Raw genomic sequence first — 24778 nt, 5'->3', positions numbered from 1 at the left:
AGGGGTAGAGAAAGAGGGAAACAGAATCCGAAGCAGGCTCCAGGCTCCGAGCTGTCAGCAGAGAGCCCAACGCGGGGCCTAAACTCACGAACCGAGACATCATGGCCTCAGCTGAAGTGGCCACTTAACCAACTGAGCCACCCAGGCACCCCCAAAAGACAACGGTATTAAGTAAGCTTAAGTCACAGGCACAAAAATGAAAGGTAAGGCTGAAAAGCATTTGCAACTTCTTCATCAACAACAAAAAGGCTGTCTACTTAGAAGTCCAACTGTACGCTGGGACTGCATATGCTGCAGGCTACTAGACTAGAAATCAGGATATCTGGGTCCCAAGTTTCTAATCTGTAAAACTAAGATACTGGATACCTTTACCTCCCAAAGGCGTCCCAGCTGCAAAATCCTTTAAGATACAAAATAAAACTGCAGGTGCTGCTGTGCATGACTTAGGTGAGGCATGAATCGTAAGAGGGAGGTGAGGGATCTTGAGTGCCATCACGGAGATCAGTGCAACAAATTTAACTCCATAATGTTAAAAACCCTGCTGAGTTCCTACACTTTTTCAGGAATAAGAAAAAAATTCTAGATGGGTAAGAAGCAGATGGTAAGGTTAAAATACTTGTTTTTAATCCCTTATTTTTCAGAGCTTCAAAATACAGGTACACCTCATTTTAGCATGCCTCCCTTTACTGCACTTCATAGATAACTGTGTTTTTTTTACAAATTGAAGTTTGTGGCAATCCTGCATTGAGCAACTCTATTGGCATCATTTTCCCAACCACCATCGCTCATTTTGTGTCTGTCACTTTTTGCGAATTCTCCCAATATTTCAAACTTTTTCATTATTACAGTATTTGCTATGATGATCTGTGTTGGTACGATTGTAAATGTTCTGAGGTGCCACGAGTCGCACCCATGTAAGATGGTGAACTTAACCAGTAACTTGTGTGTGCTCTGACTGCTCCACCAACCACTGTTCCCCCGTCTCTTTCCCTCTCCTTCCTATTCCCTGAGACACTATGATATCGAAATTAGGCTAATTAATAACCCTAACAAGGGTCTCTAAGTGTTCAAGTGAAAGGAGGGTCCACATCTCTCACTGTAAATCAAAAGCTAGAGATGATTAAGCTTAGTGAAGAAAGCCTGTCGAAAGCCAAGACAGGCCAAAAGCTAGGCCTTCTGTGACTGTCAGCCAAGTTGTAAAAACAAGTTCTTGAAGGAAAGCAGAAGTGCTACTCAAGTGAACTCATGAATAATAAGAAAGCAAACAGTGTTACTGCTGACAGAGAGAGAGTTTTAGCGGTCGGGACAGAAGATCACACCAGCCGCAACATTCTCCTAAACCGAAGGCTAATCCAGAACTAATCCAGAATTTCTCTTCAATTCTATGAAGGTTGAGAAAGGTAATGAAGCTGCAGAAGCAAAGCCTGAAGCTAGCAGAGGCTCCTTCACGAGGCTTAAGGAAAGAAGCCATCCCCATAACACACAACTGTAAGGTGAAGCAGCCAAGTGTTGATGCAGAAGCGGCAGCAAGTTATCCTGAAGATCTAGCTAACATAATGAATGAAGGTGGCTACATTAGACAACAGATTTCCATGTAGATGAAACAGCCTTATATTGAAACAAGATATCATCTAGGACTTTCATAGCTAGAGAGCTTTAAAGGACAGGCTGATCCTCTTGTAAGGGGCTAATGCAGCTGGTGATTTAAGTTGAAGCCAATGCTCACTGAACATTCAGAAAATCCTACGGCCCTTAAGAATTATGCTAAATTTACCCTGCTTGAGCTCTATAAATGGAACAAAGCCTGGATGACAGCACAATGTTTATAACATAGTTTACTGACTATTTTAACCCCACTGTTGAGACCTACTGCTCAGAAAAAAAAAGATTCTTTTCAAAATCCTGCTGCTCACTGACAATGCACCTCATCATCCAAGAGCCCTGATGGAGACACACAATGAGATAAATGTTTTCATGCCTACTAACATAACATCCATTCTGGAGCCCATGGACCAAGAAGTATTAAGGACTTTCAAATCTTACATTTAAGAAAATACCTTTCATAAGGCTATAGCTGCCACAGACAGTGATTCCTCTCATGGAGCTGGGCAAAGTATATTGAAAACCTTTTGGGGGAGCCTGGGTGGCTCAGTTGGTTAAGGATCTGACTCTTGGTTTCGGCTCAGGTCATGATCTCGCATTTCATGAGTTCAAGCCCTGCATCAGGCTCTGTGCTGACAGTGCAGAGCCTGCTTGGGTTTCTCTCTCTGCTCCTCCCCCACTCATTTGCTTTGTCTCTCTCGAAATTAATAAACTTAATTTTTTTTTTTTTTTTTAAAGAAAGAAAACCTTCTGGAAAGGATTCACCATTCCAGATGCCACTAAGAACATTTGGGATTCACGGGAAGAGGTCACAATATCAACATTAACAGAAGTTTGGAAAGAAGTTGATTCCATCCTGCATGAATGACTTTAAGGAGTTCCAGACTTCAGTGGAGAAAGTAGCCAAAGATGTGGTGGAAACAGCAAAAGAACCAGAATTAGAAGTAGAACTTGAAGATGGGACTCAGTTGCTGCAATCTCATAAATGAACCTTGAATGGATGAGGAGATGCTTCTTGTGGATGAGTAAAGAAAGTAGTTTCTTGAGATGGAATCTACTTCTGGGGAAGATGCTGTGAAGATTGTTGAAATGACAACAAAGGATTTAGAATATTCCATAAACTTAGTATGTAAGCAGAAGTAGGGTTTGAGAGAATTGACTCCAATTTTAAAAGTCTGCTGTGAGTGGAATGTTTTCAGACAACATCACATGCTACAGAGAAACTGTTTGAAAGAGTCAGTTGATGCAGCAAACTTCATTGTTCTTATTTAAAGAAACTGACACAGCACCCCAGCTTCAGCCACCAACAGTCAGTGGCCATCAACACTGAGATCGCCCCCACCAGCGGAGACATTACAACTCACTGATGTTGAGGGAAAATGCCCACATAGTCAGCATTTTTTAGCAACCAAGTATTTTTTAATTAAGGTATATACATTTTTAAAATATATAATATAATGCTGCTGAACATTTACTGTAGTATAGCTGTACGTGCATGTAACTTTTATATGTACCAGGAAACCAAACAATTCATTTGACTTGCTTAATATCACGATATTCACTTCACTGCGGTGGTCTAGAACTGAACCCACAGTATCTCCAAGGTATATGTGCGTACAGTTTTCAGAGTTGCATAGTGGTTTAAACATTATGTCAACTATAAAAATATGTAGGAGGACATGAACTGGTACTATGTACAAATGAAAAGTCAACATGGAACAATGTGATATTATAAACAAGATTTATGAGCAATACTCTCAAAACACACTGCTTTATTCTCTTTTCAGTAAAAATGAGTTCTTCTCTTCCTAATTATCCCTCTCAATCTGCATGAATCCTAACAGAGTGGACAGGATTGCTGAACCCTATTTTCAAATCAATCATAAATGGGTAATGTTTCCCATCTGTGATACCAAGCTCAAAATGGTCAGCTCTCCAGAAGTATGATGAACTCTTGCAATTTATCCTTCTTAGCAAACATGTACCTTTCATTCAATCTGGGGGCAGCCACAGAGCCAGGTATAGGCAGATCTGGAACATATTGATCAATTTCTCTTAGAATGGTGTTCCTATAAAACATATTTTTGTAGTTCACGTGGGACTTCAGTAACAGACCTACTGAAAACAACTTTCCTCATTTCCCTGGTTGGCTCCCATCCCCTCAAAAGCTGACAGATTCTGAAATGGCTACATGGCCCTGTGTACCTCTTTTCATGAGTTTCAGTGCTCGGTTACCTTAAGTTTACTTTACTCATTCAGACTCTTCCCAATGCTCAGTGTAACTTAAGTCACTTTCTTCTTTATACCCTAGTCTGTCTTTGAACAAATCAATTTAAAGCAGAAACTTATTAACCTTTGGCTTCAACAAGGTATAAATAAATCCTCTGAGAGGCAGACCACCCAAAAATCCAGTCGCTTTCCACAAATCTATAAACTCACATTTAAAAAATTAGGATATCCATTGGTTTTGGAATTGGCCTTTTACTAAGATAAGCAGCATTAAACACATATAAATCCAAAAGAAGGAGAAAAAAAGTCTTCCTTATTCAGCAATTTCACTCTGGGTTTATACCCAAAAGAATTAAAAGCAGGGTCTTATGAGATACTTGCACACCTGTGTTCATACCATCATTATTCACAATAGATAAAAGAGAGAAACAACCCAAGTGCCCATCACCAGATAAATGAATAAACAATGTGGTATATACTATACAATGGAATATCAATATTATTCAGCCTTAAAAAGGAAGGAAATTGTGACACATGCTATAACATGGATGAACATTGAGGACATTATGCTAAGTGAAAGAAGCCAGTCACAAAAGGACAAATACTATAAAAAGTCCCTACAATAGTCAAATTCATAGAGACAAAGAATGCTGTTTGCCAGAGGCTGGGGTGAAAGGCGGGGAAAGAGGGACTGTTGTTTAGTTTAATGGGTAGGGAGTTTCAGTTTTACAAAAAAGAGTTCTGGAGATTAGCTGCATTACAATATAAATGTACTTAACACTACTAAACTATACACTTTATTTTTTTTTTAATGTTTATTTTTGAGAGAGAGAGACAGAGCACAAGTGATGGAGGGGCAGAGAGAGGGGGAAGACAAAAATCCAAAGCAGGTTCCAGAACAGAGCCTGATGTGGAGCTCAAACCCATGAGTTGAGATCATGACCTTAGCCAAGTCGGAGACTCAATCCACTGAGCCACCCAGGTGCCCCTAAACTATACACTTTAAAATGTATAGTTTTATGTTAAAATGTAAGTTTTGGGGGTGTCTGGGTGGCTCAGTCAGTTGAGCATCTGAATCTTGATTTCAGCTCAGGTCATGATTGCAGGGTGGTGGGACTGAGCCCCACATTGGGCTCCACACTGAGCGTGGAACCTACTAAGATTCTTTTCCTCCCTCTGCACCTCCCCCACTTGCACAAGCTCTCTTTTGCTCTAAAAAAAAAAAAAAAAAGAACACAAAAAACAAAACCTATACCTATAAATTGTATGTCATACGTATTTTATCACAATTTAAAAAATCATCTCTACATCCCAAAGCTAAATGCTAGGGTTAAAAGACCTTTTACTTTTGAACTACCACATTATCCATCATTTCAACAACACTTGGCAGAGTGAGAAGTCAAGCAAGACAAATAGCACTTTTCGAGTACCTTATGTTGCTTAATGACAGGCGTGTTGTCCGAAATAATTAGCTTTTAAAAAGGAATAGCTTTAAGTCTCCTCTGGAACTGGTTAGTGATCTCAGTTTCCCTTCATTAAGTTCTTGACAGCTCAATGTCCTCACATCTGTCATTGTTTGGGAGACTGATTCCAAGAACATAAATTGCTTCAAGGACTAGGCAACAAATTTATTCTGGTTCATGGGACAGATCTGAACCCATCTGTTTTCTAATCAAAAGCCATATTTGAATCAGTTTTGTTCCACCACAGTATCGTACCAATGGGAGCAATACAATCATACGATATTTTCCTTTCTATCCATGTAGTGCAGATGATTACAAGAAACACAAATCAATTAAGGCCACGAGAGCATCCTCAGAAACAGGGTCTTTGCAGATTGTAGGATCTGCGACCATTTCCATTTTTATCTATTTATTCTTCAGGCTACTGTGATTACATTTCCTCTAAATGAGGTTGTTTCTTTCAGAATTACATAGGAAAAAAATAGTCCCATGTTGTAATAACTAACTTACCTTAATCTTTTTTTAAGTTGTAAACTGTCATGGATGATCCTTTTAACAAACTCTAATTCACCTCCTTCTGCCATGATTTCTGTGATACCTCCCGTATTTACAGAACTAGGTGGAGGTCTCCGAGGATTTCGAGAGTTTACTCCCTGCACAACAACAACAACAACAACTGGTGAAAAATTTTTACACCATAAGACTAACTCTTTGACTGTAATCTAGTTCTAAATAAGAATGCTTAGATGTAATTTTAGTTTCCAAATCATCACGGTAGATCTAGGATTTAAAAATCATATAGCAATTGTAATATTACATCTTAAACAACTGCATTCACACTAATATTCTTCCCTAAGGTCTTTTACCTTCCATCTTTGTGATTAAACGAACAAAAATTTTACCTTTCTTACATAGCCTAATCTGTCACTTTTTATGTTTTGTCTTGGTACCATGTATAGAAAATATTCCACCCAAAGATTATATAAATATTTACTATGTTTTCTTCTAGTACTCTTAGGGTTTCATTTTTTAAATTTAAATATTTAATCCACTCCTACCACAAACCAAATTGAAAAATTAACTCAAACATATCAAAGATCTAAATATAAAAGGTGTAATTATAAAACTCTTAGAAGAAAACATAGGAGTATATCTTCATGGCCTTGGCCTACACAATGGTTTCTTAGAGAAATTGGACTCCTCAAAATTAAACTTCCGAGCTGCAAAGGATTCCAACAAGAAAGTGAAAAGACATCCCACAAAATAGGAGAAAATGTCTGCAAACAATAAATCTAATAAGGGACTTGTGATTAGAATAAAGAATTCTTACAATAATAATTTTAAAAAATAATCCAATTTTTAAATGGGTAAAGGATCTGAATTGGCATTTCTCCCAAGAAGATATACAAGTTATCAATAAACATGTGAAAAGATGTTCAACATAATTAGCCACCGGGAAAATAAACATCAAAACCAAGATGGGATATCACTTTATAGCACTTCATACCCACTATGATGGCTATAATCAAGAGGACATATGACAAAAGTGTTGACAAGGACGTGGAGAAACTAGAAATTGGAAGCCTCACACACTGGAGCTGGTGGAATGTAAAATGGTGCAGCCACTTTGGAAAACAAGTCTGGCAGTTCCTCAAACAACTAAACACAGCGATCATATGACCCAGTAATTCCACTCCTACACAAACATTTGTACATGCATGCTCACAGTAGCATTATTCATAACAACCAAAAAGCAGAGACAACCCAAATGTCCATCAATAGATAAGGAAAATATGGTATTTCCATACAATGAAATATTATTTGGCAATAAAAAGAAATTAAGTACTGACACATGCCACAATATGGATGAAACTTGAAAATATATTCTGCTTCGTGAAAAGAATCAGTCACATATTATACGATTCCACTTACATGAAATGTCCAAAGCAGGCAAATCCATAAAAACAGGAAGTCCACTGGTGGTTACCTAGGACTGTAGGAGCTGTGGGAAACTGACAGTAACTAATGGAGAGGGGTTTTTCTTAGTGGCAGAGGGAGGAGTTGGGGAGTGAGGAAAATGTTCTAAAATTGACTGCAGTGATAGCTGCAAAACTCTGTGAATATACTAAGAATAATTAAATTCTACCCTTTGAGTGAATTGTATGGCATGTGAATTATATCAATAAAACTGTTATAAAAAAAAATTTAGTTGTAGTGCTAGTCGTACTCTATTTCTTCATCTGGATGCTGGTTCCACAGGAGTGTTCACTTTGGAAAATCCAATTTACACTTACGGCATGCATACTTATATATGTTATGTATATGTATAATACGTATATAAACATATATACGTTCATATATACATAAATATACTGATTTCTCAGATATGTAAGCCAATAAACTTCCTTTATTAAGCCAATCTGAATTGACTCTTCAGGTGCTTGATATCAGAAGCATCCTGATACAGCCTCCAAAATAAAAGTTGTTCTTTGCTCTTATCTTTGCAAACATCAACAACTTAGATAAACATTCAATTGTTTTAAAGCAGAAGATACTTTACCTTGGCTTCCAACTGATTTGCAAAAAAGGGTGGGTTGCACATGCAAAAATCATAGATTATCTCAGATTCTTCTTTAAGAGCATCCATCAGGAGTGTCTTCTGTGGTACTTTTACCACTAGGAGAAAATATAGAACTGTTAACTACTCTTAATGCACTGGCAGTTTTCAAATATGACCACAGACTCTATGACACTAGTTCCTTTAAGAGGTGGAGTTTAATATCCCTCTCCTTGAGTATAGGCTGCACCCAGTGACTCACTTTTATTGAATAAAATGAATGTGATGAAGTGATAAGGTGTCACTCCTGAGGCTATGTCATGAAAGAAAAATGTCTTCCTCCTTGCCCTATTTCTTGAATTACCTGCACTAAGAGAATCCAGCTGATATGCCATAAGGATAGTCAACTGGCCTAGAGGAAAGATCCACATGAACGAACCAAGGCTTCCTATCAATAGCCATGTAAGCGAATGGCTTTTGGAAGCAAATCTCTACTCCCAGTGAATCCTTCAGATGACTACAACCTCATGAAAGACTGAAACAGAACCACCTAACTAGGCCATGCCCAAATTTTCGGCCCATACGAACCATGACATAAATATTTACTGTCTTAAAGTTGCTAGATTTTGGAGTAATGTGTACTACAGGAATGGGTAAATGAAGAACACATTATTAGTATCTCCACTTAGAATAATATGTTTAACACTAGTGAGAAAAGTCTAGTTCTTCCAGGAAGTGACATAAATTCTCTTTAATTAAAAAAAGAAAAAATGAACAGCTCTTTAAATATATAGTAAGCACAAATATTAAAAAGTAACTGGTCACTAAGGGGACTTGATTATTGGTAGCACAGTTCCATATTCTGAAATTTAAAAATGATATACTTTAATCAACAGCAGGGTTTCTCTTCTAAAATCCTGGTGATTAGGTTACTTCATATATAGTTGATACCCAACATTCATGGTAGTTATGGTCTATAAAGTCAACGTGAATACTGAATTGGAACAAATGGCTCCTGAGAGAAATATCTAGGGTTAGGTAACTGTGAACAAGCCTCTGGTCAAACAGTCTCATCAACCACTCAACATACAATGTTGTTTCGTGTTTCTGTTTAAAAACACCTTATTTAATATATACTGCTGATTCATTAACACTGAAATCACGCCCGCAACACTAGAACTCATGTCTGATGAGACTTAATCTAATACACGTATTTCCTGAAAGGTGCATCACAGTCTTCTTGTATTTAAATAACAACTAGATTGCATTTAGCACTATGTTTAAACAGCAAAGTCGCAAGAAAAAAAACACAATAATGCCAAAAATGTGGCACTACATAGACTATGAAAAGGACACTTGTTTACAGCAGAGAGCTGAAACAAGAAGACAGATCAGCACCCTGTACAACTTCTGCTGGAAACATGTATGTTGGGTGACTCAAAATTTTTGCCACTCTGCACAGATCTGTGAATGACCATAAAAAGTACCAGAGGTATTGATCTGGGGGTTAAATATAACGCCAAGTGTGCAAATTTAGCAAACAGGCAAATTCACAAATATAAAATCCACAAAATTATGAGGATCAACTGTACCATATTTCCTTCTACATTAATACTGATAACAAAGCTGTAAACTCCATTACAATGTACTGTACCATATTTTTAAGAATTACCAGTCTGTATATTAAAAAATATTTTTTTTAACATTTATTAATATTCGAGAGAGAAAGAGAGCATGAGCAGGGGTAGGGGCAGAGAGAGAGAGACAGACAGCAAGACAGACATTGAAACAGGCTCCAGGATCCGAGCTGTCAGCACAGAGCCCGATGTAGGTCTCGAACTCACGAACTGAGCTGAAGTCGGACACTTAACTAACTGAGCCACCCAGGCACCCCAAAGTCTGTATGTTAAAGCAAAAAATTAGATGTATTAAATTATAAAGACAGGTTAACACAAGTGCTTGAAAGAGTATTTATTCTGTAGAGCTAACCTTTTATAAGATCAGATAAATTATTCTGTTCCACGTTTTTCTTTGCATAGTTGAAGCACATATCATCCACTTCCGTGGCAAGGAAATACCAGCCATTTAAGGTTGTTCCAAGTAAAGGGTAAATGCAGGATGCCCCTGTACCTAGTAAAATGAAAATTCAAAACACATTGCACACACCAGAGGCAGAGGTGAGAACAACAAGCCAAACACCATTCTTCCCCTTCTTAGAATTCTTATAACCTTAACAGTGTAAATCCTAAGCTGGTACCTGCCTGTACACAAATGGTAGCTGCTGGGGTCTTTAGTCATTTCAGGTGTCAGTCTTACCTCATAATTGGATTCAAATTTCCTAGAGGACAGAAACCTTGCTCTTTTGTGTGTTATATGTAATGAAGTGCACACAACTGGCTGGTGATCAAGGACTACAAAACTTATAAACTAAAAATGGTCAAAATAAGTTCATTTACTTTATACAATTTTTCATTTTAAATCTCACACAAAACTTGATTTTCTTAAAATCAATGCTTAAAAGAAATCAATGTACATCCCACTCCCCAAAAGCAGAAAAAAACACACAGGGTATTCTTATGATTATTTAAATGACCAATGCTCAAATACCTGTAAGCTGTTACTTGAAGGAAATCAGAAGTTAAAAACAAACAAACAACAACAACAAAAAACTAGATCTCTTAGATGCGATGACATGGAAAGACATTTGATCTAGATGTAAAACACCAATCATTGCTTTCCCCTACTACAGTTTCAACGGAGATATTCAAAGGCAAATGTTCCAGGCAAAGACAACTAGGGTTTGGTCCTCAACTTGTATGTAGATCCCCTAACCATGAACTGAACTATGTATATACTAACCACAAATACTGTTTTATGACCACTGACTAATATGGCCAGTAAGATCCAAAAGCACACGTTCAAGAGAAGAAAAGCCAGTGTTTATCTTGAAGGCCTATAGCAGTCAGCCTCTACCAGGCCACTCCAGGCCTGCTTTCCTCGGACCACATCTAGGTGCCAGTCTAGTCTTCTAAGGATTTGGCCAGAAGAGATGGGGCTAGGGATATCTCTCACCCAGAGGCAACCCAGGGTCTCTTACTGCTTCCTCATTAAGTATTCTAACAGACTGATAAAAGACACGACCATAACTAACAGCCCTTTGACAGTCACCATGATTGCTATACTTTCTATCATGTTTACCTAATAGCATCCTGGCCCTGGTGCTACTGGGCAAACACCCCCTTGGGAATGTATGAGGTAGCAAAGGAAGGGGTGGTGAAGGGAACTCATGCTCCTCTCAGAGGCCACAATTACTGAGTCCCTGCTAGCCATTCTGGTAAGTCAGAATCATTCACAGTAAGGAAATTTAAGAAGCTCCGTAGGAAAAAATATCTGGACCAGATACCAGGCCCTTGATTCTCACACAACAGCCTCTCTCTTCACACTTCAATTCATTCAAAAGCAAAGAGCAAAAAGAAGAAAGTACACTTTCCTTCAGCTACCTCCAGGATAATAAACACAGGTAAAGACCTGTTTTTTGCACCCCCCCCCAAAAAAAATTAAGTTGCTCAATTCTTAAGACTAAAAAACTTGAATTCTAACATCCTAGTCTCCTCAGAAAGCTGAATGACATTTTTTAATGGATAATAACACTTGTAATTATAAATAAAAATGGAAAGTGTATAATCATAAAATTAGAGCAAACTGATGGAGTCTGGGGGAAGAATTTATATAAAACCCTAATTAGAATGAATGTGATTTCAGCTAGAGCGCCCCTTGTGAAGAGCTAAAATCCATTAACCTCCTATATCCCCAAGTGTTATTTTAGACAGTTTGGGGCATAATTAAAATAAATTAGTACCAAGTAGGCTCTTGAGTTTTCTATAACCCATCAACCAGTCTTCTGCCATGAACATAAAAGGGCAGAGCATTAGCTAAACCCCTCATTTTTACATACTGCTTAGCTCATATGGGATGTTCAGAATTTTGAATGTTGAAAGAATGATGTATTTATCTATGAACATTCAACGAATTATTATCAGACATCTACTAGAAAGCTAGAAACTTTGTTAGGCCTTGGGATAGTATAGTAAGCAAAAAAAGTTAACAGGTTCTGCACTTTGCAATCTAGTGGCCAAGAAAGACATTATTCAGACAAGTCAAAGTGTGTTAAAAATTACAACAAATACCCTGAAGGAAGAAACATGGTTTTCTAAAGCTTATAATCAAGGAACTTGTCTCATGCTAGAAGGTCAGAGAAGGCTTTCTTGAGAAAATAAGGCTTGAGCTGACAACTACAGTATAAATGAGATTCTAACAAGGTGACGATGGGGAAGTTCCAGGTAGAGGGAACAACATGTACATTCATGGTGCCTTATTAGAGGACTAAAGACCAAAACTGTAGAAAATAAGGAAGAAAACCACACTGGATGAGACTTAGAGAGGCCCAGAGAAGAGGGTAGGGAACAGACAATGGATGTTTTAACAGCCTAAGTCAGGATATTGGGTATTTATCACAGAAGCAATAAGAAGCCATTAAAGCCATAAAGATGTGACCAAGTATGTATGGATTTATACATACTTTCTGGAGAATGAAATGGAGAGGCAACAGAGTGGATGAGAAGAATAGTTAAAAAGTAATCTGTAGACCAGGGGAGAGAACAGTGACTTGGACTGAGATGGCTGCAGCGGAAATGGAGAAAGTAGATAATTGAAGAAATATTTAAGAAACAAAACCAACAGGAAATGATAGACATTCTCGGTGAGAATGGAGAGACCTATCAAAGAATATCAAGGATGAAAGTGGATTGTGATCAGGAGACTATAGATGCTGGAGAGGATGTGGAGAAACAGGAACCCTCTTGCACTGTTGGTGGGAATGCAAATTGGTGCAGCCACTCTGGAAAACAGTGTGGAGGTTCCTCAAAAAATTAAAAATAGACCTACCCTATGACCCAGCAATAGCACTGCTAGGAATTTATCCAAGGGATACAGGAGTACTGATGCATAGGGGCACTTGTACCCCAATGTTTATAGCAGCACTCTCAACAATAGCCAAATTATGAAAGAACCTAAATGTCCACCAACTGATGAATGGATAAAGAAATTGTGGTTTATATACACAATGGAGTACTACATGGCAATGAGAAAGAATGAAATATGGCCCTTTGTAGCAACGTGGATGGAACTGGAGAGTGTTATGTTAAGTGAAATAAGCCATACAGAGAAAGACAGATACCATGTTTTCACTCTTATGTGGATCCTGAGAAACTTAACAGAAACCCACGGGGGAGGGGAAGGAAAAAACAAAAAAAGAGGTTAGAGTGGGAGAGAGCCAAAGCATAAGAGACTCGTAAAAACTGAGAACAAACTGAGGGTTGATGGGGGGGTGGGAGGGAGGGGAGGGTGGGTGATGGGTATTGAGGAGGGCACCTTTTGGGGTGAGCACTGGGTGTTGTATGGAAACCAATTTGACAATAAATTAAAAAAAAAAAAAAAAAAAAGAAAGTGGATTGTGGTGGATCCACTAAAAATAAGGAATGAAGAAAAAGGACCAAGATGATCAAGAAAAGACAATGAGTCTGTTCTTGGACATGGCAAAGTCTGAGATGTTCTTGAGAAATCTGTATTGCCGACATAAGAGACTACAGCTCAAGATAATCCAAGTTGGCAGAATATATAAATATGTGGGTTATATGATTGGAGGTGGGAAACAGTCACAGATGTGGGTGAAATTGCCCAGAAGTAGGATGCTCAATAGGAAAAGGGCTAAAGATTGAGCTCTAAGGATTCTCAACATCTAATGGCCACACAGAGGAAAGCAAGCCTAAAAGGGGAGAAGAGTGACTAGAAGGGAAAGAGGAAAACCAGAGGAAGCCCATGGAGGAACATGCATAAAGGAGAATGGAGGAGTCAATAAATGACCTAAAAAGGTCATGTATGAGGAGGACTGAAAATGTTCGCTGAAAATGCATACAAAAGTCAAAGTTAAAAAAAAAAGTCAAAGTTAAACATCTACTACTATCTAGAAAGTATGTTTCCTATTAACTATAGTTTGAAATAGGGCCACAGAGCTTTGTTCCCATAAAGGACTAATAAAGGCCAAAGAATGAAAATTTATTCTTTATTTTTCTGGGGGGTGTCTGGGTGGCTCAGTCAGTTAAGTGTCTGACTTTGGCTCAGATCATGATCTCACTGCTCAAATCCCACATCAAGCTCTGTGATGACAGCTTGGAGCCTGTAGCCTGCTTCAGATTCTGTCTCCCTTTCCCTCTCTCAAATATAAAGTAAAACATTAAAAAAAAATTTTTTTTTTCCTTTACTTTTTATCTGGGGAGGGGAGGGGCAGAGGGAGGAGAGAGAGAGAATTTTAAGCAGGCTCCACTCCCAGCAGAGAGCAGAGAGCCTGATGCAGGGCTCGATCTCACAACAATGAGATCTTGACCTGAGCTAAAATCAAAAGGACGCTTAACCAACAGAGCCATCCAGGCGCCATGAATTAAAAAATTTTCTTAACCCTATCAAATTAAAACATTGGCTATGATATGGCACCTGGGTACCTCAGCCATTAAGCATCTGACTTTGGCTCAGGTCATGATCTCACAGTTCCCAAGTTTGAGTTCCACAACAGGTGAGCACAAGCCCCACTTCGGGTAAACCACAAGCCCCTCCCTGTTTGTTTGTTTGTTTGTTTCTTTCTTTCTTTCTCTCTCTCTCTCTGCCCCTTGCTCACTGGTGCCCCCTCCCCCCCATAAAATAAAACACTGGCTATGATAAACATACAATACACTTATAATTGCAAAACATACCCTGGCTTTATTTCCTTCTGTATTTCCACTTAATCTCCCAAATGAACAGATAGTCCTTTCCACTGTTACAAGTTTACAACTAAGAGAACATCTTAATTTAAATCGATGACTTTTTCCCTCTCTTTGATTTTGGATTAAATGTCCTCTATTAATAAAGAGATTCCTGGGGCACCTGGGTGGCTCAGTTCGGTTAAGCCTCCGCCTTTGGCTCAGGTCATGATCTCACGGTTTGTGGGTTCCAGCCCCGCATCGGGCTCTGTGCTGACAGCTCAGAGCCTGAAGCCTGCTTCAGATTCTGTGTCTCCCTCTCTCTCTGCCCCTTCACCGCTCTTGCACTCTCTCTCTCTCTCTCAGAAATAAATAAAATATTTAAAAAAAGAGAGAGATTCCTTAAAGTATTCAGCCCACATGATCTTTTATTAAATGGCTATCACACAGTATCCCAATATGGGGACTACTGCATTAACACCAAATAATTCAGAGTAAAAATAATGCCCCAAAGACACAGACATCAATATGGTAATCTGAAAAGGTAAGAAAACAAGAGCCTCACTTGCGTTCTGCACTGTTATACCCCTGCTCCCTGTTTGGTGCTGAAAATCCCTTCTCAAGAGAAATAAATGGCAGAAAAGCCCAAGTGTAGCAAAAAAGAACAGTAATATCTGTAGCCAGCTTCTTTCACACACAAATACCCAGAAGAGAAGTTTACAATGAAACGGACATTGCAAAATTTATGAAACTTATGTTCAGCTAAAAAAGAATTTAAAACCATATATACATACCTATGTCAATTCCTCTTCGGAGAGTACTTTTGTCAGAGTCCTGATGACCAATCAGATCTTCTACCCAATGAATGTAGTTGAGTCTCAAGGGAACTGTAGGAATCAGTCTTTCCAATGGAATATCAATGGAAAGTCCAAAATCTTCCTTTAGAAGAGTACAAGTCAGAGCTCTGACTGCTTCGGGGTCTTTAAAATTAAGACTGAGGAGTGGAGAAAAAGAAACAAAACTGATCAGTAAGATTTACTATGCTATACAAGTTCTACGTCAGCCACACAATACCAAACACCCATTTGAATTTTCTAGATCACACATAAATAACTATGCAGAACATTCACAGTGGCATACATATATGGGTGTTTAATACAATTACAGTTTATGAAAGGCAGTATAAATTTCCACCAAAAGTATTGCATTTTCATACAAGGAGCATAGAGGACAAGAGTGCCTCTGTTCCAATTCCTGCCTGATTATCTCCTTAACTTAGTTATGTGACTTTGGACAAGTTATCTCACCTCCATGAGACTGTTTCCTCAGCTATGGGGATAACAGCATCTATATCATAGTTTTGCTGTGAGATAAACTGAGAAAAGTAGTTAGCATCATGCCCAGTACATAGTAACTATTTTACAAACCCTAGCCTGTTTTCACTATTATTATTAACATCATTTGACATTAACACTTTTTGAAAATCATGTTTAAAAGCAGAAAGTAATATAAAATGCTTGATAATGAAAACAGGATAAGAGGGGCACCTGGGTGCCTCCGTCAAATAAGCATCCAACTCTTGATTTCAGCTCAGGTCATAATACCAGGGTGGTGGGACTGAGCCCAGCGTCAGGCTTCTTGCTGAGCATGGAGACTGCTTGGGATTCTCCCTCCCTCCCTCCCTCCCTCTCTCTCTCTCCCCCCGCCTCCTCTCTCTAATAGAAAAATACAAAATCTAAGGGTCGTTCCAGGTAAAATTTTAAGGGTTTATGAAGCATACTATGAATTAAGTACAGTAGTACTCAAATATTTGTAGAGCAAATTACAGAGACATGAACAATCAAGACAATTATTGAAGACACAGAATAACCAAGCAACAGTAAACATTTCCATTATCTTCCAGTCTGACACCTAACAAATTCTTTATTCTTCTGCTCTGTGATACTAAGCATACAGTAACACTACTGAACACATATTATTGAGGAATATACAATCAGCGGTTAAAGATGACATGATCTACTTTAAAAAAAACTGTTCAGGGGCGCCTGGGTGGCTCAGTCGGTTGAGCATCTGACTTTGGCTCAGGTCATGATCTCACAGTCTGTGAGTTCGAGCCCCGCGTCGGGCTCTGTGCCGACAGCTCAGAGCCTGGAGCCTGCTTCAGATTCTGTGTCTCCCTCTCTCTCTGACCCTCCCCCGTTCATGCTCTCTCTCTGTCTCAAAAAACTAAATAAACATTAAAAAAAAAATTAAAAAAAAAACTGTTCAGAGAGGCACCTGGGTGGCTCTGTCCGTTAAGCGTCCAACTCTTGATTTCAGCTCAGGTCATGACCCCAGAGCTGTAGAATGGAATCCCAAGCAGGCTCCATGCTGCACAGAGCCCCACTTGGGATTCTGTCTCTCCCTGTCCCTCTGCCCTCCTCTGCTTGCTTGCTCTCTCTCAAAATAAACAAACCAAAAACAAACAAACAACTGTTAAAAAAACACAACTTTAGTTTTTTTTAAAGTTTATTTATTTATTTTGAGAGAGAGAGCGAGCGCACAGGGTAGGGGCAGAGAGGAGGAGACTTCCAAGCAGGTTCTGTGCTGACACTGCAGGGCCAGACACAGGACCTGAACTCAAGAACCACAAGATCATGACCTGAGCCGAAATCAAGAGTCAGATGCTTAACCAACTGAGCCACCAGACACCCCAAACACAATTTTAATAGTAAAAGAATTTACAAAGAGTGATGATGGGCAGGATTAGATTTTAGGAATACAGGTCTGTTTGTTATCTATACAAAAACTGCACAATATACTTGAATATAACTATTTCTTATACCTTTAAGAATGCTTTGGGGGGCAGGTGGGGGGAAACACCTGGGTGGCTCAATCGGTTAAGTGTCTGACTTCGACTCAGGTCATGATCTCACAGTTCGTAAGTTCGAGCCCCACGTTGGGCTCTGTGCTGACAGCTCAGAGCCTGGAGCCTGCTTTGGATTCTGTGTCTCCCTCTCTCTCTGTCCCTCCCCTGCTCAAGCTCTGTCTCTCTCTCTCTCTCTCAAAAATAAAGATTAATTTAAAAAAAAAAATGTTTTAGCGTACTAGTTTGTAGGGAAAAAATGAGAGTAAGAACAAAGCTTTCACTGAGAGTGTAAACTGGTGCAGCCACTATGGAAAACAGTAATGGTGGTGCCTCAAAAGATTAAAAATAGTACTGAAAGGGAGACACAGAGAGATAAACCAAGAAACAGACTCTTAACTACAGAGAACAAACTGATGGTTACCAGAGGGGAGGGGTGAAATAGGTAACAGGGATTAAGGAATGCACTTGACATGATGTGCTCTGAATAGGTATAGAATTGTTGAATCACTATTATAGTACACCTGAAACTAATATAACATTGTATGTTAACTACACAGGAATTAAAAAAAAATACAACTACCATATGGTCTAGCAATTCTACTTGAGTATTTATTCAAAGAAAATGAAAACATTAACTCAAAAGAGATATATGCATCCCTATGTTCACACAGCATTATTTATAATAGTTAAAACATGGAAACAATCTAAGGGTCCATGAATGGATAAATGGCTAAAAAAATGTGAAATCTCACACACACGCACCCAGAAGAATATAACTCAGCCATAAAAATGAAAAAAATCTGGGGCACCTGGGTGGATCAGTCAGTTAAGCATCTGACTTTGGCTCAGGTCGTGATCTCACAGTTCACTGGGTTCCAGCCCTGCATCGGGCTATCTGCTGTGAGCACAGAGTCCGCTTCAAATCCTCGGTCTCCCTCTCTCTCTGCCCCTCCTGACTTACGTTGGCTCTTGCTATCTCTCAAAAATAAATAAACATGCTCAACATCACTTATCATCAGGGAAATACAAATCAAAACCACAATGAGACACCACCTTACACCTGTCAGAATGGCTCACATTAACAACTCAAGCAACAATAGATGTTGGCAAGGAAGTGGAGGAAGAGGATCTCTCTGGCACTGCTGGTGGGAATGCAAACTGGGGCAGCCACTCTGGAAAACAGTATGGAGGTTCCTCAAAAAATTAAAAACAGAATTACCCTACGACCCAGCAATTGCACTATTAGGCATTTATCCACAGGATACAGGTGTGCTGTTTTCGAAGGGGCACATGCACTCCAATGTTTATAGCAGCACCATCAACGATAGCCAAAGTATGGAAGGAGCCCAAATGTCCATTGACCGATGAACGGATAAAGAAGACGTGGTATACATATACGATGGAGTATTACTCGGCAATCAAAAATAATGAAATCTTGCCATTTGCAACTACATGGATGGAACTGGAGGTATTATGCTAAGTGAAATTAGTCAGAGAAAGACAAAAATCATATGACTTCACTCATATGAGGATTTTAAGAGATAAAACAGATGAACATAAGGGAAGGGAAACAAAAGTAATATAAAAACAGGGAGGGGGACAAAACAGAAGAGACTCATAAATATGGAGAACAAACTGAGGGTTACAGGAGGGGTTGTGAGAGGAGGGATGGGCTAAATGGGTAAGGGGCACTAAGGAATCTACTCCTGAAATAATTGTTGCACTATTCGCTCATTTGGATGTAAATTTAAAAAAATAAAAAATAAAACAAGTTATAAAAAAAATTTTTTTTAAACATGTTACATTGACTTTGGGACCCGATGGGAAAGAGCAGTACCTGTTTGTGAAAGCTGAAAGAATCAGGAAAGTGGTATCAGAGTCCGAAATAAAGGAAATATTGTTATGTAAAAAAGAATAAATAAATAAATTAATAATAAAAATATTCTTATAAATAAAAAAAATTAAAATAAACATTAAAAAAAAAAAAGAAAATAAAAACCTGCCATTTGTAACAACTGGTGGTAGACCAGGTGGTAAGACCCTGAAGGCATTACACTAAGTAGAAAAGATTAGAAAGAAAAGGGCAAATACCTTATAATCTTACTTAAATGAATAATCTAAGAAAATAAAAAGCAAAAAACACCTCATAGGGGAACCTGGCTGGTTCAACTGATAGAGCATGCAACTCTTGATCTTGGGGTTGTGAGTCCAAACCCCACGCTGTGGGTAGAGTTTACTTAAAATAAATCAAAACCAAACAAAATCACCTCACAGACAGAGGACAGACTGGTAGCTGCCAGAGAGAGGCAGGGGGTGGGTGAAAATAGGTGAAGGGGGCCAAAATGTATACATTTTCAGTTATAAAATAAGGAAGTTATGGAGATGTAATGTACAGCATGGTAGCTATAGTAAATAATACCATATTGCAAATTTTAAAGTTGCTAAGAGAATCTTAAAAGTTCTCATCACAAGATGGGGGCACCTGGGTGGCTCAGTCAGATAAGCATCCAACTCTGTTTCGGCTCAGGTCATGATCTCATGGCTTGTGAGTTCAAGCCCCACATCGGACTCCGTGCTGACAATGTGGAGCCTGCTGGAGATTCTCTTTCTCCCCCTCTCTCTCTGCCCCTCCTCCTCTCACTCACTCTCTCTGCCTTTCTCTCAAAAATAAGTAAACTTAAAAAAAAATTCTCATCACAAGAAAACAAATGTGACTATATGATGACAGATATTAAGCAGACTTAATGTGTTCATTAAAAAAAATTTAAGTTTATTTATTTGTTTGAAAGAGGAAGGAGGGTAGGGGCAGAGTGTGGGGGGAGAGAGAGAATTCCAAGCAGGCTCCCCACTGTCAGTGCAGAGCCCCACGCGGGGCTCGAACTCATACACCGTGAGATCATGACATGAGCTGCAACCAAGGGTACAACGTTTAACTGAGCCACCCAGGCACTCCAATGTGTTCATTTTTAACATATACAAATATTGAATCATTAGATTATATACCTAAAACGGGTATATGTCAATTATACCTCAATTTAAAAAAATGGAACTTTGATATAATCTAAAGAAGATGGCTACAGGGGAATCTCAAGAGATATAATCAGAACCTAGAAGCAATGAGCATAACTAGTGTTCCAGATCTTAGTTTCCAAATACCATTCCCACTAAAAGGAATCAGAGTTCCTTAGTAGAATGGCTATTCCAGGTCTGAAGTAGGAGAAAGTATAAGATAAGCCTAGAACATTTCGTTGTATCAGAAAATAGGACATACTCAAAGATGAGGAAAGTCACAAGGACGTGGGCCAGTTAAGGGGGCACCCACTGACCAAATCTGGGACAATCTGAATGAAGAATGCCATCAAGGGATTATATCCCCAGAGTAAAAGAAAAATATACATGAGTCTATACTTACATAAATAGATAAATAAATGGGGGAGAAAGGACAGCTTTTATTTACAATAGAATGATAATTACCAAATGTGTAGAAGTAATGAAGGAGTAGAAAATTATACTTGGCAATCACAATGCTAATTTTTCAATTAAGAATCATCAGTGGTTCCCTCTCTCTGCCCCTCCCCCACTCACATTCTGTCTCTCTCAAAAGTAAACAAACATTAAAAAATTTTTTTTGAAGTGGGGAGAGGGGGGCTCAGAGCACTTGGGTGGCTCAGTCGGTTAGACGTCTGACTTCGGCTCAGGTCATGATCTCACCATTTGTGGGTTTGAGCCCTGCATCGGGCTCTGTGCTGACAGCTCAGAACCTGGAGCCTGCTTCAGATTCTGTGACTCCCTCTCTCTCTATGCTCCTCCCCCACCCATGCTCTCTCTCAAAAAAATAACGTTAAAAATTTTTTTAAAAAGCCAGGGGGAGCGCTCAGGTCATGGTCTCACCATTCGTGTGTTCGAGCCCCACATCAGACTCTGTGCTGACAGCTCAGAGCCTAGAGCCTGCTTCAGATTCTGTCTCCCCCTTTCTCTACCGCTCCCCCAGTCAACTCTGCCTCCCTCTCAAAAATAAACATTAAAAAAAATTTTTTTTAAATCATCAATGGATGATGCTAAAAATAGTACAAAGTTCAATGAGAAACAGAATATTTACATGGTCTCAAGGTACTTCCCCACAAATTATCAATTACAAAGGAGAAAACAGTAACTCTGTAATGAAGAAATCTGATGGATACCACCTTAAACAAGTGATCAAAGTTAACACCACTAATCATGGATGGGACAAATTAACATCATAGGCTTCAGTGATGCATAAGAAGGACAAAACAGGACAAAGAAAACAAGACTTAAAAAAGCACGCAAAAATGAAATGGAATTGAGGAATGAGATTGTGGGGGTGATGACACAATACTGTCCACAACTAAAAACTAAAAACCACTGATTTATACAGTACAGAGGGGGAATTTTACAGTAGTTAACTATATCAGAATAAACAAATGAAATGAACAAGAAGTTAAAAAATTAGAAAAAAAAAATACGGGAGAAGCAGATAACAGAGACCCCTCATACACTTAATTGGTCTTCCTGAATAAGAAAACCAGAAGAGGAAAACAAAGAAATTATTCAAAATAATCCCCTGCCCCCACAAGAAGATTCACTGAATCTTCAGTGAATTAGCAATTCAGAATTAGCAATACTGAAAAACCAATTCAGAATTAGCAATACTAACACATGTACCAAAAAAGTTACTAGACTTTAAGGATTAAAAGAAAAAAATCGTTTTTACACCTTGGTAAAAAAAGTTAAACCACCTACTGGGGGAAGAAGGGCAACAGGGTAAAAAGAAAAAAATGGCTTCAGGGAACACCTGGCTGGTACAGTTGGTGACACATGCGACTCTTGATCTCAGATTTCTTAAGTTTGAGCCCACAATGGACATAAAGATTACTAAAAAATAAAATCTTTAGGGGCACCTGGATGGCTCAGTTGGTTAAGAGTCCGACTCTTGGTTTTGGCTCAGGTCATGACCTCACGGTTTGTGAGTTTTGAGTCCTGTGTCAAGCTTTTGTGCTACAGGTGTGGAGCCTGCTTGGGATTCTCTCTCTCCCTCTTTCTATGTATGCCCCTCCCACACTTGCACACATGTGTTCTCTCCCTCTTTCTCTCAAAATAAATAAATGAACTTAAAAAATTAACAAGTAGGGGCACCTGGGTGGCTCAGTCAGTTAAGTGTCCAACTCTTGGTTTCAGGTTGAGTTATGATCTTGTAGTTCATTACATTAAGCCCTGAGTCTGGCTCTGCACTGACACCACAGAGCCTGCTTGGGATTCTCTCTCTCCCTCTCTCCCTCCCACCCCTCTCTCTCTCTCTCTCTCTCAAAAATAAATAGGGGCACCTGGGTGGCTCAGTCGCTTAAGCATCCAACTTCAGCTCAGGTCATGATCTCGCAGTTCACGAGTTTGAGCCCTACACTGGTCTCTCTGCTGTCAGTACAGAGCCTGCTTCAGATCCTTTATCTCCCTCTCTCTCTGCCCCTCCCTTGCTTGCACATTTTCTCTCTCTCAAAAATAATAAATATTTAAAAAATAAAATAAAATCTTTTTTAAAAGTTTATTTACTTTGGGAGAATAACGAGAGCACAGAAGGAGCAGAGAGAGAGGGAGACAGAGAATCCCAAGCAGACCCCGATAGGGTCTCGAACTCACAAACCGCAAGATCATGACCTGAGCCAAAACCAAGAGTCAGATGCTTAAGTGACTGAGCCACCCAGATGCCCCAAAATAAAATCTTAAAAAAAAAAAAAAAAAAAAGACTGACTTCAGACTTCCACACAACAGCACTATTTAATAGCAGAAAACAAAAGGACACAGACTACAAAGCCCTTAGAGGAAAAAAATGTTACCTAACAATTTTATACTCAGCAAAATTGTATTTCAAGTATAATGACAACAGACAAATGTTTTTAAGCATATAAGAACTGAAGGAACATAGGTTTCCATGATCCCTTTGTGAAAAAACAAACAAACAAAAAAAATCCCTAATGGAAAAATTCAACAACCAAGAGACAAACTATAGCAATAGACTAGCAGTGAGCAGTGAAGCTATTTTAACTGGAGAACTAAGATTAAAACACCTGTGAACTGTGGCCACACAACAGGATATAAATGTTTGTAAACCATTAATAGTGTACACACAATTAAAATTAAGGAGGGGAAAAAGAAGAGGTAATCAAGTACATTATTTCCTCAACGTGGGTCAGAGATTTCATCCAAAACTGATAAAGTAGGTAGCAGAGATATAAGGTATACATTTAAGAATATAAACACTAGAAAAATTAAGAGAAACAATATAATTGAATAAAATCAAGTGGTAAAGAAAAGAGAGATGAAAGCCAAATCACACAGAGTAAAGGAAAAAAAAAAGAAGCAACCAAAACAAAGCACAATATAAAATAAATGTAAATGGTCAAATCTATTCTAAAACTCTCAGGTTAGATCACAAAGACAAAACCAAAAAACTATGCTGTAAACAAAGACTATGCCAAAACATAGTGATCCAGGGGCACATGGGTGTCTCAGTCGGTTAAGCCTCTGGCTTCGGCTCAGGTCATGATCTCACAGTTCGTGAGTTCAAGCCATGCATCAGGCTCTGTGCTGCCAGCTCAGAACCTGGAGCCTGTTTAAGATTCTGTGTCTCCCTCTCTCTCTCTGCTCCTCCCCCACTTGCACTGTCTCTCAAAAATAAACAAACATAAAAAAACAAAAACAAAAAAACATAGTGATCCAAAGATTGAAAGTAAAAGTTTAAGTGAAAGTAAAAGAGAAAACAGCAGGTATTACCTTACACTAGATCACCATCAATTTAGAAGAAGGATAAAAAGCACTGAATGAGAAACAGCAGTGACTGTGCAGGAACTGTCAAAAATACAAAATGCCACAGCAAAGTCAGGAGGATGGCTAATTTCTACCTCCTGTCCCCTGCCTTTTTAAAGCAAACTCTACTCCAACTTGGGGCTCAAACTGACAACCCCAAGATCAAAAGTCTGCATGCTTTGCTGGCAGCCAGCCAAGCACCCTAAGCGGATAGTAATTTAAAAAATAATTACCCCTTCACATTTAGGTAGGGATTTTTGAGATTTTAAAGACCAGTTTCCACAAAACAGTGGAAGTAGAAGTTTATTGTACAAATATATGCCAGCATTGGGGCACCTGGGTGGCTCAGTCGGTTAAGCTGCCGACTTCGGCTCAGGTCATGATCTCGCGGTCCGTGAGTTCAAGCCCCGCGTCGGGCTCTGTGCTGACAGCTCAGAGCCTGGAGCCTGTTTCAGATTCTGTGTCT

At 39.0% G+C, this 24778-nt stretch overlaps 1 protein-coding gene across 2 annotated transcripts in view; it reads right to left on the bottom strand.

The window, feature by feature from the left end:
* METTL16 (methyltransferase 16, N6-methyladenosine) overlaps nucleotides 1-24778 on the bottom strand; it is an 81461-nt gene that overhangs the window by 35635 nt on the left and 21048 nt on the right. For both annotated transcript variants that reach the window (XM_019429654.2, XM_019429655.2), the window contains exons 3-6: nucleotides 15440-15639; nucleotides 9841-9981; nucleotides 7855-7970; nucleotides 5805-5947 (exon numbers count right to left, since the gene is read on the bottom strand). In XM_019429654.2, the coding sequence (XP_019285199.1) occupies nucleotides 5805-5947; nucleotides 7855-7970; nucleotides 9841-9981; nucleotides 15440-15639 (600 nt within the window). The remainder of the gene's footprint in view (nucleotides 1-5804; nucleotides 5948-7854; nucleotides 7971-9840; nucleotides 9982-15439; nucleotides 15640-24778) is intronic.

Source organism: Panthera pardus, unplaced genomic scaffold, assembly GCF_024362965.1.
Source record: "Panthera pardus isolate Hobbes unplaced genomic scaffold, ASM2436296v1 HiC_scaffold_3, whole genome shotgun sequence".
Classification (NCBI taxonomy): domain Eukaryota; kingdom Metazoa; phylum Chordata; class Mammalia; order Carnivora; family Felidae; genus Panthera; species Panthera pardus.
This window is presented reverse-complemented; position numbering and strand designations above follow the sequence as displayed.